This window comes from Mastigoproctus giganteus, chromosome 3, assembly GCF_048544385.1.
Source record: "Mastigoproctus giganteus isolate SK-2022 chromosome 3, ASM4854438v1, whole genome shotgun sequence".
Classification (NCBI taxonomy): Eukaryota; Metazoa; Arthropoda; class Arachnida; order Uropygi; family Thelyphonidae; genus Mastigoproctus; species Mastigoproctus giganteus.
Window position 1 is genome coordinate 71,801,581 of NC_143577.1, and position 18,112 is coordinate 71,819,692.

General features: G+C 37.7%; 1 protein-coding gene across 1 annotated transcript in view; it reads left to right on the forward strand.

The window, feature by feature from the left end:
- The first annotated feature begins 14,269 nt into the window (after window positions 1-14,269).
- LOC150088079 (uncharacterized) overlaps window positions 14,270-18,112 on the forward strand; it is a 153,698-nt gene continuing 149,855 nt past the window's right edge. The window contains exon 1 of the mRNA XM_090370010.1: window positions 14,270-14,541. Coding sequence (XP_090226136.1) covers window positions 14,277-14,541 — 265 coding nt within the window. The 5' untranslated portion in view covers window positions 14,270-14,276. The remainder of the gene's footprint in view (window positions 14,542-18,112) is intronic.

The window sequence follows — 18,112 nt, forward strand, 5'->3', positions numbered from 1 at the left end:
TGTAGGCCTGTTGAAATTGTTCTACTTTTTTTTTTTTTTTGATAATATTGTTTTCTAATAACATTTTCATGACTTTCATGACATGCATTTCTCTAGTTTTGGTCGTTTTTTTTTTTTTCTGATGTATAATATGGTCCATTACTTTGGAAATGTGATCTGCTCTATTTACTGTGACAATTTATTTACTATGTATTGCGTTTATCAGCTCTTATTATCGTAATGGACTTATTTTCTTGTAAGTTTTTAACACCCTTGGTTTTCCCTTATTAAGTTGGGTTTAAATGGTACATTATGGTTATATTTATTTAACGTGTGCGCCATTTCCAACATAAGTTTATCTTCATCTTATTCCTACATTTCCTTGTTAGCTCCTTTATCTATTGCCGCCATGTAGTCAAGTGATAAATTCCTGGGTGAAATTCTAAAACTTAATACAAGCACTAAAAACATTTAACTCCTGCGTTGTGAGTTCCCTCTCGTGATATTGACAACCGATTTGGGAACTTTGAATTGGAAGCTAACAGGAAAGCAAAGCAAATGTGGAAGTCCACACTTGCGTTATTTTCGTTATTGCCTAATAGAAAACGCATAATATACAAAGTATACATTAGCGAGACAGGTAGAAATTTTCAAACGTGCATGGATGAACAGGAAACGCGTAACCAATTGAAACACTAAAAAAAAAAATCAAAATTGGCAGAACATGGATGAAATGCATTCAAGCGTACTTGAACTCTGGGTTATGGGAAAGAAAGACTTTGAAAAAAGAAAGGAAGAAATACAGGGGAATGTGCCCTTTCAACATTAAAATTTAGTAGGGACTAATGGATCATGACAAGGGGAGCGGGTTTGATGGGAAATGTGAGGCAGTCAGAACACTAGGCACTGAATTGGTGATATCTCATATGATAAAAATAAAGTAAATAAATTTTCGGTTTATACTCCAGACTCTCACACGGTCAGAGACATCAGAAATTAGATAAAGGCCAATTTGCAATCTATGTTCTGGCTCATTATACATGTGAACAAAAACCCAGCAAAGGGATCGTAACGTAATGCTCATTTATTAAAATTATTTAATGTGTATTAGTAGTAGTAGTGGCGGCATGTGATGCAAGAAAGCATGTGTATGATGAGCTTATGCAGCATCAGCCAAAAAAAAAAAAAAAAAATCCACACCATTCCCTCCAAATGCCTGTCCAGTTCCTCCTTAAATTTATTCAACCTATCAACTTCCACAACGACAGATGGAAGTTTGTTCCAGCAATTAACCACCCGCTGGCTAAAGGCAATTTTCTGCGCATGTGTTCTATATATCTGTCTTTTCTTAATTTGAATTTATGCCCCCTTAGGTTCGTAATCTGAACAAGTGGAAGGATCCCATCAGAATTCAGCGTGCTCAACCCATTCAAGGCCTTAATACCTCAATCAGATCACCGCGCAGGTGCCTAGTCTCCAGCCACTGCAATTGGCAGAACTTAAGCCTCTCTTGGTAAGAGGATCTATTCATTCCCCTCACCAATCTTGTTGCCCTTCTCTGTAGACGCTCAAGTAAATCTACATCCTTCCAGACCTGTACGCAGTACTCAAGGCGTGGCCTGATCATTGCCTTATACAGAGGGATAATCACCTCCTTTTCTCTGCTAGCAAAATTTCTATATATCATTGACAAAACCCCATGACCTGCCCTGGCAGCCTGTCTGCATTGCTCAGAAAACTTCATATCTGCTTGCACAATTACTCCCAGGTCTTTTTCATTTTCTATCACCTTAAGTGTAGTACCACAGAGTTGTTATGTTTCTTTGGGGTTACTTTTACCCATATGCAGTACTTTGCATTTGTCAAGGTTAAACTTTAGTTGCTACTTCTTAGTCCATCTGCCAAAATTATCTAGATCCTGTTGCAGTAGCACACTGCCATTTCTGTCATTAACAACCCTGCCAACCTTTGTATCATCTGCAAACTTCGACATTAGGCCTGATATACCTTCAATATCATTGATAAATATACAAAACAACAGTGGAGCCAACACAGAACCCTGTGGGACTCCACTAATAACATTAGTCCACGAAGAGCAGCACCCATTGATTACCACCCTCCGTCTTTTCCCACTTAACCATCCTTTTATCCATTGTAGCAACTTACCCTTAATACCATTCTGCTCCAATCTGTACAATAGTCTTTCATGCGCAACAGTGTCAATAGTTTGTCTGGCTGGATAACACCGCGAAAAAAAAACTTATTTAAAGACACGATTAATCTCCAACTTCTTCCAATGTATATTGCAGTCTTCCATGAGGGAACATATCAAAAGTTCTACTAAAGTCTAGACATATAACGTCAAAATTGTTAACTTCTTAATTACTATTACCTCCCCTTAACAATCCGTGCTGAGACCATTTCAAGATACCATTCTTGTCGATATGGTATGACAATGATCTCGATAGTACCTATTTTAAATGCAAAATAAATAGCGTACAGAAAAGCGAATACCAAAAATTTACTTACTATGTATCTTATAATAAAACTATAACTAGTTTATAAAGCAGCCACTGTACCATATAGCTGAGAGAGCATATTGTCCGTTCTTCCAGCTTCAAAAACCTATCAGTGTGTGCAGACAAAACGCCACATGATTGTTCTATCTGCGCACGCCGAAACTAATGCCGTCCAGTGGCGTATCTAGGTATCATCGTGAGGGGGTTTCGCGCACGCCGAAACTAATGCTGTCCAGTGGCGTATCTAGGTATCATCGTGAGGGGGTATGGCGACTAGGCTTTTGTCTTTTTTGTAGAACGCCTCCTGCGTTCTTTTTCTTTAATTTAAAATTTTTGGTTAAGGTGGTACATTTCCCCTTCTGCCCACCTCTGAATACACCCCTGACTGTATTTAAATAATTGTAGTAGCTTGCTATAACTACAACTGCTTCTTCCGTATTTTTGGCGGACACATCGTAGTCGTTAAGAATCTTGAGAGTTTTTATTTAACTAATGTTGTAAATTATAGTAAAGGAATAGTTTGAGTCCTTATCGCATAGGTTAGTTTATAATTATTTTTAGCTGATTGTATACATTCTAATGTTACTACCGGAAATTTTGCGAGAATGCATGAGTAAGAATTCCATTGTTAGAGAACATTATTCACCATGCTAAAAAAGTATCCGGATAACTCAAATTTTAGAAATATAGTTATGGTAATTAGTTATGAAATATAGCTAGAAATCACACTGCTAAGAAAAGACTTGCAGATGGAAAGTAGAAGACTATGGATAGTGGGCTACTGGCTTGTGTTTCATTTGGTCTGTTGGCTGATCTGAGCTTCCCTTTTTCTTCTTTTTACAGTTCCTTAACAGTAAATAATGGTGTGCATTTTTAAGAGCAGAAGTAGGAAATGCTGTGAAGTTAATATTGGCGTATCAGTGGACGAAAGTGAGTCTCTGGAGAAGTGGGTAGATGCCTCAGAAAATATTAAAACTACAAACTCTGTAGATAATCAAGTGTCCAGGAATGTGTCAAGTCAAACACTTCCGACTAACCTGACCCTGAGAATAGCCGTGAGGCCCCGAGTGCTCTGGCTCATAACGGGATAATTTTAAGGGAAACAATCCATTGAAACGGAAAACGATCTGTAACAAAAAAAGGTATATGTAACATAATCAGTGTCTCTGCCCAGTGCTGATATTGAGTATGTTGCAAACCTGTAGTTGATCCTCAACGAACGAACTAAACGGAGTGGATTTTAGTAATTTAAACCTAAATGAACTGAGGATCTTGTTCAAAAATATAAGGTATCTTGCAGAAATATCGAGAGTCAGGTCAAAATGTTCTTTTGCCTGCAATTTTGTCCAGGCTCAATCGGAGGGATATTATGATGAGAGCCTTGTCGATTAACTGCAGGCTTGAGAGAATCTGGAAGGCCTATGGAGGGAAATTTTCCCATCTTGTCGTAGTTTAATTGCTAAAATGAATTTATTTAACCCAGAAGTAGTATCGCATCGTTTTGTAATACAAGTGGTATCGACAGGGGTGTATTCAAGGATAGGCAGAAGGGGAATATACCCCCTACCTAAAATTTGAAATTTAAGAAAAAGAACGCAGGAGGCGTTCCGAAAAAAACCCACAAAAGCCTGGTTGCCAAGTCCCTCCTTACAATGATACCTTGACCTAGTCGCAATGCCCCCTCTTACGATAATACCTGTATGCGCCACTGAATACAGTATTCAGTTTTTTTTTTTATTATTAGATAAATACAGAAATAAGCTAACCTACTTAATTAGCACTCAAAAGATTTTTTTTTACTACAATTTACACAGTTAAGCAAAAAAATCTTATCACAACATAGTAAATTTCCTTCAAAATTAGGGAGGCAACTGTCTTATGATAAACTGTAACTATTTGAATAATATTTAGATAAGTATAGTTAAATGAACAGAATATTTAAAAACATCCCTTTACTACAATTTACAATGTATCGTAACACTTTCCAAAGGCGTGTGCGCTGTGGGTAGTGAGTTTCCAATGGCGCTTTTGGTAGAGAGTCTTGAGAAGAAAAACTTGAACCGTTGAAAGACACAGAACCAGATAGACAAGAAATGCAATATATTAATTTCTACTTGTTAACATGTTATAATAACAAACATGCTATTATTATTTTATTTTTATTCTTTATTTTTTAAATGTGAAACTAAGTGAAAGAACTTGTACATGGTTGCATTCGCAATGTGCGACATTGGATATGCAGTGTTTTCATCTTAAGCTTTTCAGTCATTTTCAGATAGCACTGATGGATGTATAGCCATCCATGGATGTATTGCTAAAATGAATTTATTTAACCCAGAAGTAGTATCGCATCGTTTTGTAATACAAGTGGTATCTGCAGGGGTGTATTCAAGGGTAGGCAGAAGGTTCCTCGAAAAAGCCAATCCGTGGACTAAACTGAATTGTGCTAGAATACATATCCTGTCTTCTAGCCCTTGTGGGTAGCACGAGGTTAGTTGATAGTTGGTAGAGTCGCCTTTTAGTTGGTAGAATCGCCGTTCTCTGCACACTGAGTGGAAAAAACTTGCGTTCGAGTTCTGTCAATGGCGTGAGGAATTTTTATGGGCCTTTATCACAACGTGGCTGAGTTAGCCGGTCTAAAGCGAGGATAGCATGGTTTGTTCTCCCTGAAACTGATTTTTCGTCCAGCAAACAGAAAATCTACCTCTGAACACACGCAATTTACAAACAATATACACGGAGCAATATGGCCTTAGTTGCCGATGCTCCCAAAACCCTACTACAACGACAACCTGTCTCACTAGCGTAGCTACCCTTTTTCGGGGCCGGAGGCAAAGAACATGTTCGGGTACCTTAATTAATGAAAATTGCAAAAACAGGAGACAGCCAAGCCAATTGCTTTGCTTGCCTATATGATAGCTACGCCATTGATCTATCTGCTTGGATTGTATTGTATTGAGAGTCATCGAGTTTGTTTTACTTCCTTGATTTTTTTTTTTTTGGAAATGGTGAAGGAAGTTCTGATTAAAGTCCGCTGAGTTCAACAACGGGGATCTGAAATTATACCAATACCAAATGAAATTTTGGTTTGCTAAATGCTGTGCACTTTCAAATCGGGACATTTTCGGATAAATACCAAAATAACTGTTGTGCTGTTTGGCAAACTGCCAACATAAAAAAACAAAATCATTCTTTTTGTCCCTAGAATATTATATATTCTGCTCAGATAACATTATCTCAGCAAATTTAATGTTCTATCTCAGGCTTCCAGAAGCTTACCAACCGCTGTAAGTAATTGTAATTCTATGGTCTGAATGGTACCCCCTTAATTTGATTTGATCATGTAATGTGTCTGTATACTTTTAAAGGCAGCACAAACAGATTTATCAATGTCATAAATTTCGGCAGCAACAAGATTTCATGACACTCAACGTTTTATGCTGTATGCGAGATTCATCACAGCTCCGATTTTTTCTTTTCATCTTACCAAAGAAGCTTATTGTAGACTATGCAAAACGGTATTATATTGATCGCTAATTGTAAGTAGAACATTATATCATAAAACCGTAAAGAACAATTCACTTATTTTGTTTATGCATAAGTTCTGTTAGACCAAATTAGTTACTACAACATAAGTCAGTAAGTCGAGACGCAACAATGATTTTTTAGCTGGTAAAATTGTACAATCTTCCCATAAGTGTTTTACTCTCCTGCAGAAAGTAGTCGACCCCTCCCACAGCATTGTGGATTTGCAGTACGGATAGGTAGTCATGAACATTGTTTTTAGCAGCCCTGAAGTTCAAATCCTCTCAAATATAGAGAGAATCTGTTCAGTTGCATGTGTACTGTTTTAAAATGGAAGCAGAAACTTTAATCTCCAACGTATTTTACAAGCAATTACAATATTACATAATCATATTTTGAAATGGAATTTATGTAACTTTTAGCTCAAATTGTACCATCTGGATAAAGTCGCAACATTATAAACACTCTTATTCTTTGACATTTGATTATAAATCATTACATAAAAATGGGATAATTCAAGGCAGATCTTGTAACGTTCTAGAACTGCGGTAGATGAATTTAGAAATGGAATTTCCTTTGTAAAATAAGTTAATAAGAGGAATAAATCGGATATATCCGGGTTTTTTCATTGATTTCTTTCTAAAATAGGCTGTTTCAGTGGTATATACACTCTAATACATTAAAAAAAAAAAAAAAAACAGATAATAAACAATTCAGCGAATGGAATGGGGTTGTTTAATTAAGTTAAACACCTGTGCAACTAAGACAATATCAATATGACGGCAACATATTATGCCTGTAAATTGTGTGTATTATTCGGACTGATTTGCATGTGCATTAGAGGAAATACCCGAATTTATTGGATGGTTAAAACCCTACACTTACAGTTAAGACCACTTAACTCTTTGAACCTCGGCACTTTCTCATACCAAAAATAAATTATAGTATGACAACAGAAACTGTGTGTGTGAGAAACACCCTTAGAGGTTAGGAACAAGATAGGTTAGTACTGAAAAGACTTTATTATACAATGAACAATTAAAATCTTTAGATGAAACCATGTACCGTGCAAATAGCGCGGCTCATATGCACCGATTAGTTTTGATATTGGGCATTTCGGGTTATCCACATTTGGTGATAATTGGAACCCCTATAGAGATTCTAGTTATTACCAAATGAGAACAAACACTCCACTGTGGTTGTCAACGGAAATCGAAGAAGGTACAGAATGACGATTCTGCTGTAATGTCACGGGGTACTTTGAAAGGAGTTACTTCAATAGGTAACGTTCTTTATTTGTTTGTTTGCTGTTTATTTGCATGTTTTTTGATGCATTAACGATGAGATCAAATAATGAAAAACTGTTTGAGAATTTTTGGTTTCGCATTAATAATGTCAGGACATGTTTTAAATCGTGCACCTTTGAATATTTCATTACAGATCTACCAAATTCTCCTTGAATTCCATAGCTGCACGTTAATCTACAAAATAGAGAAAATATAGAACACTTAAGAAAATAAAAAAGAATATAATTTTTTGATAAAGAAATCTGGGTCATTTGTCACCTCTGATGTATTATGACGAAATCGAAACAGGTCAAAATAGTCACTGAAATGGCGACTTCTGTTATCGATTAATCAGTGTTCGTGTCCATGAAGAGAAAATGCGTTGCTATGGATCTACTCAGCTCTAGATATCATAAGGAGGATATAATTTCTAAAGATATATTCAGAAGCCATTTAATGCCAATTATATTTCTGAAAATAATTAAATGATATCATGAGTTCTATTACAACAGACACAAGTCCTATACTTTCACACAAATGCTTAAGGCGAAGAATGATAAGCACATAAAACATCTGCACAACAAAATGCCGATTTATTTTTCAACTATGAATGTCTCTTACATAGTTATCAGATATTAAGAAATACCGTCTTTACCGTTTTCCCACATTACTCTGACATGATTGGGGAAACCGTCATTACGCGAAGTTAAATTTTAAGCGATATGCCTTGTCTCTAAGAATGCCGAGTGACAGATGATAGCTATTTTGCTTTAATCGCTTGAAGAAACTATTTGAATCCTTTTTCAGTCCGTTTCTGAGTTAGCCAGTCTCAGGCAAAGATATCAAAGGTTTCCTCTCTCTTGGAAACTCGGATTTTTCGTCGAGCAACACAGGCAAACCAGCAAGAAAACGTACGCAATTTATGAACATAATACACCTGGCAATTTATGGACATAATATACGTAGGTGGATGAAATTGTTCGTTGGTAACCGTAATATGACAGTTTTTTTTTCTTACGAATGAATGTTTTGCAAACGATTGTGAGTTCTTTGCCGTCACTTTGGTTTAATATGCATCTTTACTAGAAGATGCATATTAAATGAAACAGTATGAAATTGCCTTCTGCAAAGAGGGAACGAAAAGGGTTTCACTCTATCCTGACAGATAAAATGCACTCTTGTTCGTTATAAATTTCGCATGAGGGGCGGTCTCAATGAAAAAGCGTATGTTGTCGATCTAGCAAGTACGGAATTTATCTAATGGTGTCCATACATTACTATTGCCTATCTTCATGATGTTATTGTGAATGGTTTTAGGAACATCAGCGCCAAAGACCATATTGTTCCGTATATACTGTCTGTAAACTTCACATATTCTGTGGTCGATTTTCTGTTTGCTGGGAGAAAAACTCGAGTTTTCGGGAGAAAAAAACATTCTACCCTCACCTGACTATCTTCACAACGCCTATGTAAGTTACTACTGATTAAACATTTCATGTTTCTTTCTCTACATTCATTTATTAGTTATCAAAATAATATTATACATTTTCATGAATCTAAGTCTTTATTTCCCGTTTTTTTCTCTGGTTAAACTGAAATTTGTCAGATTGTATGAATTACAACATCGATTTTTTTGCAAAATGACTTCTATCGCCAGATCTGTTTTAATTGTTTGGGGTTCCTGAGCTGCCGGTAGACCAAAAAAAAAAAAAAACAGACTATTATTTTCAGGCCACCGGAATAATTAAATCTGTCGTGCATTGTTGTAAATTATGTCCATAAATTGCATGTGTTCTATGGTTGTTTTGCTGGACGAAAAACCTGAGTTGCCTGGGGGAGGGGGAAACCTTACTGTCTACACCTGAGACCGACTAACTCAACCACGGAGTGATAAAAGCCCATTAAAGTTCTCGCGTCATCGAAGGGAATCGAACCAGAGCCTTTTCATCCTGGTCTGGGGAGGACGGTGGCAATACTACTGTGCTACCGCGCAGAACCTGCCGATAGACCAAAAAAAAAAAAAAAAAAAAACCAAACTATTTTATTAGGCCACCCGAATAATCAAATTCATATGCCGTGTTGTGTATCTTAAAACTACAGAATTTGTAGTTTTAAGGTCGTGACTTCAGTTATAGCTCAGACACAGCATGGTTTTGTTAAGGGGAAGTCTTGCCTGACCAATTTGATTGGATACTATGATGCAGTCACAAAAGAACTGGATGCAGGGAATAACTTTGATATTATATACTTGGATCTTAGAAAGGCTTTTGATACTGTTGCACATGGAAGACTGCTACACAAATTGGAGCAGTGTGACATTGGAGGCAAATTGCTGCTATGGATAAAGGGGTGGTTGAGGGGGAGAAGACAGAGAGTGGTAATCAATGGACACTGCTCATCGTGGACTAATGTTATTAGTGGAGTCCCTCAGGGTTCAGTATTGGGTCCATTATTATTTTCTGTATTTATAAATGATATTGATGATGGTATTTCAAGCTTAATGTCCAAGTTTGCAGACGATACGAAGGTTGGCAGGGTTGTCTAGGACACTATTGACACTATGCTGCTGCAACAGGATCTGGAAAGGTTGAGCAGATGGGCTGAGAGGTGGCAAATGAAGTTTAGCATTTACAAATGTAAAGTACTACATATGGGAAACAGCAACCCCAGAGCAACGTATCAACTCTGTGGTACCACACTGACAATGGTAAAGAATGAGAATGAAAGGGACCTGGGGGTGGTTGTGCAGGCATTTATGAAGTTTTCTGAGCAGTGCAGACGGGCTGCAAGGGTAGCTCATGGTGTATTGTCGATGATATATAGGAATTTTTCTAGCAGGGATAAGGAAGTGATTATTCCCTTGTATAAGGCAATGGTCAGACCACACCTAGAGTACTGTATACAGGTCTGGAGGCCTCATTTCAAGAAGGATGTAGAGATGCTGGAACGAGTACAGAGAAGGGCAACAAGATTAGTGAATGGAACAAAGGGGTGCTCTTACGAAGAAAGGCTTAAGTTTTGCAAATTACAGTGTCTGGAGACTAGGCACCGGCGAGGTGATTTGATAGAAGTGTATAAAGCCTTGAATGGTTTGAGCATGCTCAATGCTGATGGGATTCTTCCTCTTGCTCAGAATAATCATCTGAGAGGGCATAAATTCAAATTGAGAAAGGACAGATGTAGGATAGACGTGAGGAAATTTGCCTTTAGCCAGCGGGCGGGTGGTTGGTTGGTGGAATAGACTTCCATCCCTTGTCGTGGAAGTTGATGGCCTAAATAAGTTTAAGGCTCAGCTGGACAGGTATTTCGAACGAACAGAGGGGTGAAGTGGAAGTGGTTATTTTTTATTTATTTATTTATTATTTATTTTTTTTTTTTTGTGGCTGATGCTGCATAAGCTTGCTTTCTTGCATCAAATGCCTCTACTAATGCTAATGCTAATTCTTGCGACCTTAAAACTACAAATTCTGTTTTGCTGGACGAAAAACCCCAGTTTCTGGGGGAAAGCTGCCGATAAACCAGACCTCAGCAGTGAGACGTTGGCCCATATTCACCAGGGATCATACTTCTTGCCAGAAATCCATGCCCCGTATTAAACAAACACCACCACTTCCCTGGCTATTGGGCACCATGCATGATGGATCCATAGACTTGTGTTGCTTGCGCCACACACGTAGGCGTCGGTCGGCGTTTTGCCCCATATATGTAGACTCATCTGACCAGCGCAATCGTTTCCAGTTCTCCAGTGTCCAACCAGCGGGTAACTGACAATAGCATTCGCTGTCGACAATGATCAGCAGTAAGGAGAAGGTCGCCTGCTGTGGAACCTTATATGTCTGTGTGTGTGTGTGTGTCTGCGCGTGTAACACAGTGGTATCTCGCCGATCTCCCACACCGGGTGAAAAGGCCTGGGTTCGAGTCCCATCGATGGCGCGAGGAACGTTTATGGGCGTTTTTCACTGAGTTAGTTAGTCTCAGGAGTAGATAGCAAGGTTTCCCCCGAAAAACTGGGATTTTTCGTCCAGCAAAGCAGGCATATCCACCAGAGAACACAAGACACAATACACATGGGTAGCTGAAGTGACTTTCTAAGTGACTCTAATATAATAGTTTTTTTTAGTTTATACGTCTGAGTGTGCGGCGTATCTTCGTTTGGAATATTGTTCTTGCCTTCCCCATATTGTAGTGCAATGTCAGCTATCGCACAGTGACCTGCCGTTCAGCCCGTAAAACGTGTTGCATCTTTCGCTCACCACAAACATCCACCTTGCGTAATCCTTTACATTTCTATCGGCGGGAGGTGGTTTGATTCGTTCGATACCATTCTTTGTACGCCTTAAATACAGTGGCCCACTGTGGTTAATGGTGTGGTTAGACATGCCGTTTCCGATATGAAAGCACCCAGGGCACGAGCTTCCACAGTAATTCCTTTTGAAACTCAGTGTTATCTTTGCTACGTCCCATAACTGCTATTTTATCGCTTTGATTTGCACGACCAGATGCAAATTACTATTGCTCTGGCGAAAGATGCTTTTAGGCTTTTTGTACTGCGAACTATGCGGCATGGTTCGTTACGGATCGGTGGTTATAATTCAATGATCCCTGAGTGTATATACTATTATTATGTCTGCGCGGGTAGCACAGTGGTATCGTCACCGTCCTCCCCACACCGGGTGGAAAAGGCCTGGGTTCGAATCCCGTCGATGACACGAGGAACTTTAATGGGCTTTTTTCACTCCGTGGCTGAGTAATTTGGTCTCAGGCGTAGATAGCAAGGTTTTTCTCTCCAGTTACTGGGGTTTTTTTCGTCCAGCAAAACAGGCATATCAACCATAGAACATACGCAATTTACAGACACAAATACGGGTTAATGTATTTAATTACGGGTAACCCTAAAATAATAATTTGATTTTTTTTTGTATATACTATTATATAATATACCATCCTACAAAATGCCATGGAACACATGGTTATGAACAAAACACGTTATTTATTCAAAGAAATGACTATTGGTGCACATTTGACTGTAACAAATTCTCCAAAGCATATGGAAGACTTTCTATTGATTTCTGGTACAAGTCTGGTAGTATTACCTCCTTGTTTAAAGAACTTGTGAACTCCATTAACTCTCTTGTCCTTGCTCTAATTTTGCGTTCCACTTTATTCTGAAGAAGTTCATTTGCGTTCAGGTCGGAGCTCTATGCTTTCTATATCAATGTTCTGATCTTATTTCCTTCATCCACGTGTTCACACTCCTTATTTTGCGTAACAGATCACTGTCCTGTTGGATGGTGTACGACTGTTTTTTTGAACATTGCAACGATGTAGAATACATAGAACTGACCAGAAAATTGATATAGGTGCAGCATTTATGGTTCCATGCACTAAATCCATTGTACCTATTAAATGCCAGGAGAAACAGCAGTCCAGCCCATGATTCCCTTCCTACTCCCCCAGTTTCATAGGTATGAAAACACATTGATGTATTAAGCATGCTCCAGGCATCCAATCATGTCCATCAGACTGAAACAGCGTGTATTACACTTATTTCCATTGATCAGCAGTCCCAGTAGGTGTGCTTTTGTTTTCTTTATCAAAGGCTTGTTGAAAGCTTCAGTTCTTCCATGAAAATCGATAGAATCTTGCTCTTTATACATCATGTAAACACTTACAGGTTTGCCTATGGCCGTTTGAACCTCAAACGCAATTTCCCTAGGGTCTGATGGCAAGACGAGCTAACGATCTGATTTAAGGTAAGAAGGCTGCAGTCAGTTAGTACTTGGCATTTCTTTCGCTCTGTGTCACGTGTTTTTTTTTTTTTTGTTTTTTTTAGCACGTTGCTAAATGTCGATTTGGGAATGTTTAATTAGCATTAGTAGAGGCATATGATGCAAGAAAGTAAGCTTATACAGTAACAATAAAAAAAAAATCAAAAATCTCATTTCGCCCATCTATTCGCTCTGAAAGTTTGTCCAGTTCGTCCTTGAATTTATTTAAGTTATCAACTTCCATAACGACAGATGGAAGTTTGTTCCGGCAATCAACTACCCGCTGGCTACAGGCAAATTTATGCACAATCTATTCTACAACTGTCTTTCCTCAATTTGAATTTATGCCCCCTCAGGTTCGTAATCTGAGCAAGAGGAAGAATCCCATCAGCATTGAGCCTGCTCAGACCATTCAAGGCCTTATCCATCTCAATCAGCTCACTTAGCATTTGTCTATTCTCCATACGCGCAATTTACAGAACTTAAAACCTTTCTTGTTAAGAGGACCCCTTCGTTCCCCCTCACCAATCTTGCCCGTCTCTGTACTCCTGAACGATAAAAATAAACGTTTTCTGTACATGACATCCGACTGTCCCTGTAATTCTCTCTGAAACTTTATTAGCTGTTTCCATATTCTCATTGTTCAGCATACACAATCATCTTTATAGGTCAAAATATTTCCTTTACTTTTGGCAGGACAGTGCATGTATATAATTTGTCCAATTTGTATGAATAGGACGTCAAGGTTTACAACTGCTACCGCTGCTAGCGTTCACCATGATGAAATATCCAAGACTATTCGGAACATTATGGACACACACAAAAAAAAAAAAAAAAAAAAACAGATTGTTATAGCTGCATATTGTAATTAAGTATATCAATAGATATCTAAAATATCAATTTATTTGTTACAAGATGTGTAATTTCTTTCTCTCTATGTTCCAGAATAAGATTATATTTTTTATAACTATTTAAATATTTTTTTAATTGTAGATGAGGCGCCACACAGCGGCGTGTGATTGTCACATTGAAGTATGCAATTTTTATGTTTCATTCAGTGTAGTTAGTGCGTGGTCGTCGTCGTGTGTGTTCTTCGTTTCCATCTTTTTTAATTGTGGAAGATAGTGGCAATGGTGAAGGAAAAGATAAATTAGGAATCTATACTAAATACAAATTTTTAATTCATGTGTAGCAAAATAATGCCTGCAAAGTATGAGAAATTAAATCTAATTGGAAGTGGAACTTATGGCCATGTGTGGTTGGTAAAATCTCGATCCAGCGACCGTAAATACGTCTTGAAAGAAATTCGACTTTCCTTATTATCTAACTACGATTATCATCACGCCCTTAATGAAGTGTCCATTTTGTCTCGCTGTCGGCACGTGAATGTCATACGCTACAAGGAAGCTTATTTGGATCAGCAGCCTGGAACGCTGACAATTCTCATGGAGTACGCCGATGGAGGTAAGATTATGTGCCTGAAGTTTGTTGTGCTGGTTTATTACCCACACCCTATGAAATCTCATTTCTTCGGACCCAATGGAAATTAAGTTTCAGAAAGCGACAATAAAATATGAATTTTTTAATTGGTATATTTATTACAATGTTCCGCCTAGTATTGTAAGATTTTGATACTATTTGGCGAGCTGTACTTGTCAAAATCAATTCCGGATTAAAGCGAATCGAATTGTATATTCCTTCCCCCCTCTTAATAGGTACATATAAAATGAGTAGCATTTTGACCCTAATAACACTCTTGTATTAAAAAAACTTTTGCTTGAATCCGTCCCGAATTACTGGCGTAAACTAAAAGAACCTTTTTTCACTAGACAAAAATTAAAGTTTATTAAAAACCCATACTTCTTTTGCTTGAATCGCCCCTAATTTCGCAATGCCCGCAAAGCGGTGATAAGGTGTACCCATAAAATGCAGTCCAGTTTAACCAAAAAAAAAAAAAAAAAAAAAAACGCTTCCACAGGACGCGTAACCCTCAAATTTTGGCTGAAATTGAGTATTCGGTACCCCTGGGCAGGGCCAACGAACGGTCGAAATGAATGCCGTGCTGCTTTTTTTTGCTACCTTTTTTCAGTACTTATTTTTTATGTTTCTGCTGTGTTTCAAACGCCTTTAATTATTATACTCTGAAAATTACCTACGTGGAGAATTGTATCGTTATAATATTTATTTTCAAATTCGTGTACGCGCGCCCAACCCACACACCAAACATTTCTTTCGGGGTAGAGAGGAAGAGTTCAGTATCACCACTGCGTTGAGATGTAGTGTACCGGTATTATAATTATCATTTCACTGTAAAGAAATGAACAAAAACAAATTGGGATATTTAAAATAAAAATAAAATGGTAATATTAATAGGCAGTTGCCAGGTGACCTCCTCAGAAAAATTGGGCAGCTTCCGATTTCATTTATCAGGAAATTCTGGTTTCGTGCCAGTCACTTGAATGTAGATAGGGGTGCTGGGTAGTTCCGGGAGAACTACCCAATACCCCTATATAGAAGAAAACATCTTTCACATTTAAAAAATTCAGTGCAGAAACTAATGTTCAACTGTTAATAGAAATTGAAGTTTCATTGAAAGAATTGAAACTTTATCAGTCTGGATGTGTGAGAACAATAAAGACTACAGAATGCAATCCTACCTAGACAGCAACAGTGGTTGCCCACAAACAAATTGAGTAAATTCTGGTATTTGTTTTATTATTTTACCGATACCAATTTCAAATATTGGATTGTCCGGGTCAAAACCGGACACCTGTTAATGGGCATGGAAGTAGAGGAAGGGGAGCTATTGGGGTAAATATTTGGACGGCATGAACAGTCTCTGTCCTTAGTAGAGCTAGTTGAATAAAGGAAAGAATATTCAGCGACGAAAGTCCACGATTGCATGCCATCTGTTTTTATTATATTTTTAAAAAATTTATTTTTCTAACTGTTAACTCGGTTTTTGGATTTGTAAGGTATGCATTAATTATGTAGAAAAAGGTATATTAAGAACTTAAAATTTACACATCACTTTAAAAAGCTCATAAAATTGTACTTCTGTGGCAGAGTCACTTTTATAATCGTTTGGAAATTCACTTAAGCCATCCACATCTAAGTTAACTTACCGACTTATCTTAATTTACATAACTTACGTAGCCTAACATGTCGTCGGAATAGCACATATCTTGGGGTTGGTTGCTTTGAATCTCTTGCCTTTTGTTATGACAACGTTATATTAATTTAACAAGCATTTTGGGGGCACATTCTCATTTTCTGTGACCAATTTCGGCATTTTCTGCTCGCTTGGATAGGTCTGGATTCGAATCCAGTAGAAATTTTTAAAGGCCTCTTCAGTGAGGACCGCAATATCCGACTTTGTGAGGATAGGGTTCCCCCGTGAGTTATGCTGCGTTTTTCATCTCCATAACATGCAAATCAACATGAATACGTGAACATACACTTCTATAGATGTACTAGGACTGAGGGACACGTCGTTTTGGCAACTACGAAACCGATAAATGTAAATTGCTTAAAATAAATGTAAAAACTTAATTTTCGCAGAGTTTAATTATAAACGGTCATGCATCATGTGCGAGGCTGATATCTGTTGCTTCCGGAAATTGGCATTATAATACAGTACCATGCAATGTAAATACCTGTATTTCCAGCTCATCACATGACTAGTAAGTCAGTTACTCCAGTCATCTGGCTGGATGAATTATTCGTGTTACCTTAGCAGAGTTGTAGCCGCCTATCTGTATTTGGGACAGTGCCAGCTTCAGTTACACCAACAAAATGACCAAATTCAACTACGTATATCGCCCCAAACTTAAATCTATTAAGAAATCCAACACAGTTAAGAATTAATTACGTTCTACTGTGGTGCATCTTGTTTAAATAGAAAATCGTAAAGGGATAGGCAACCCTAGCAATGCGGGAAGGTTTTTTGAGATACGCTGGTTGTTATGATGCTTTCGAATTGCTTATTTCTTCGTTCATATACCTCTACAACTGGCAGCCACGAAGATTTTTTTTTATAGTTGTAATGAACAAAAAATGACACAAGGAAAAAGGTTGCTGACCCTTGTTGTAGAGCATCCAGCATTGCTGAAGTAGAATCGTATTTAAATTTAATCCCTTTCAATAAAGACAAGAAAATCGACTGAATTGGTGGAATGAAAATAAAATATTTATTCCAAAGCAGATTTTGCATAGTTTCAACTTCGTTTCAGAGTGAATGTTCACTAATGAGGTAGAGACAATCTCCGAGAATCGTAGCAGGTTGAAAATAAAGTATACAACTGTTTATTTTCCTGTATTATGCGAAACTGCGAATAATGCAAAAATGAAAATAAATGTACCATCACATTCGTAGGCTGAGAGAGTGATCGTGTTTCTCGATTGGCATCTAGAATAAGTGTAGTTAGTGTAATGGAATACGCAAGAACTGATTGTGGGACACGGACGTGGAAAGATAATGGCAAATTATGCACGATTTCCATTTGTAATAATATCATATTAAAAGCATTTGTGAAAATATGCTAGATCCTGCATTGGTAACACGTAACTAATTTTTAAAGGGCACAACAAACTGTATGCCTTCTAAATTTGGTCAAGGCTCCCAGAACTTTCAGTAGTTCTAAGAATAGATTAGTGATGTCAGAAATTGACTGACAGATTAGAATGATCATTCTGTTGTTACTAAACAATCAGCAATTATTGGGTAGGTTTCAGTCTGCTGGCAGAATGCGAATTAATAAAGGCATTAAGAAATATTTATTTAATCACCTATTTGACTGCTTCAGAAACAAGTAGTTTGATAATTTTCATTCCATTGTTCTGTGTAGCCCCTTCGTTACAAAATAGTGGTCTCGGCTCTTCTCACTGGTTTGGAGAGGTGTGAGATCGATTCTTGTCTATGACTGAAGAAATTTCTGGAGTCCTCTCCAGTCGAGGTTAGTTAGTCGATCTTGGGCAGAGAAAGTAGGTTTTTTGATGTGAAAACATCTTTGGCCGCACCTACTAAATTTCTCTG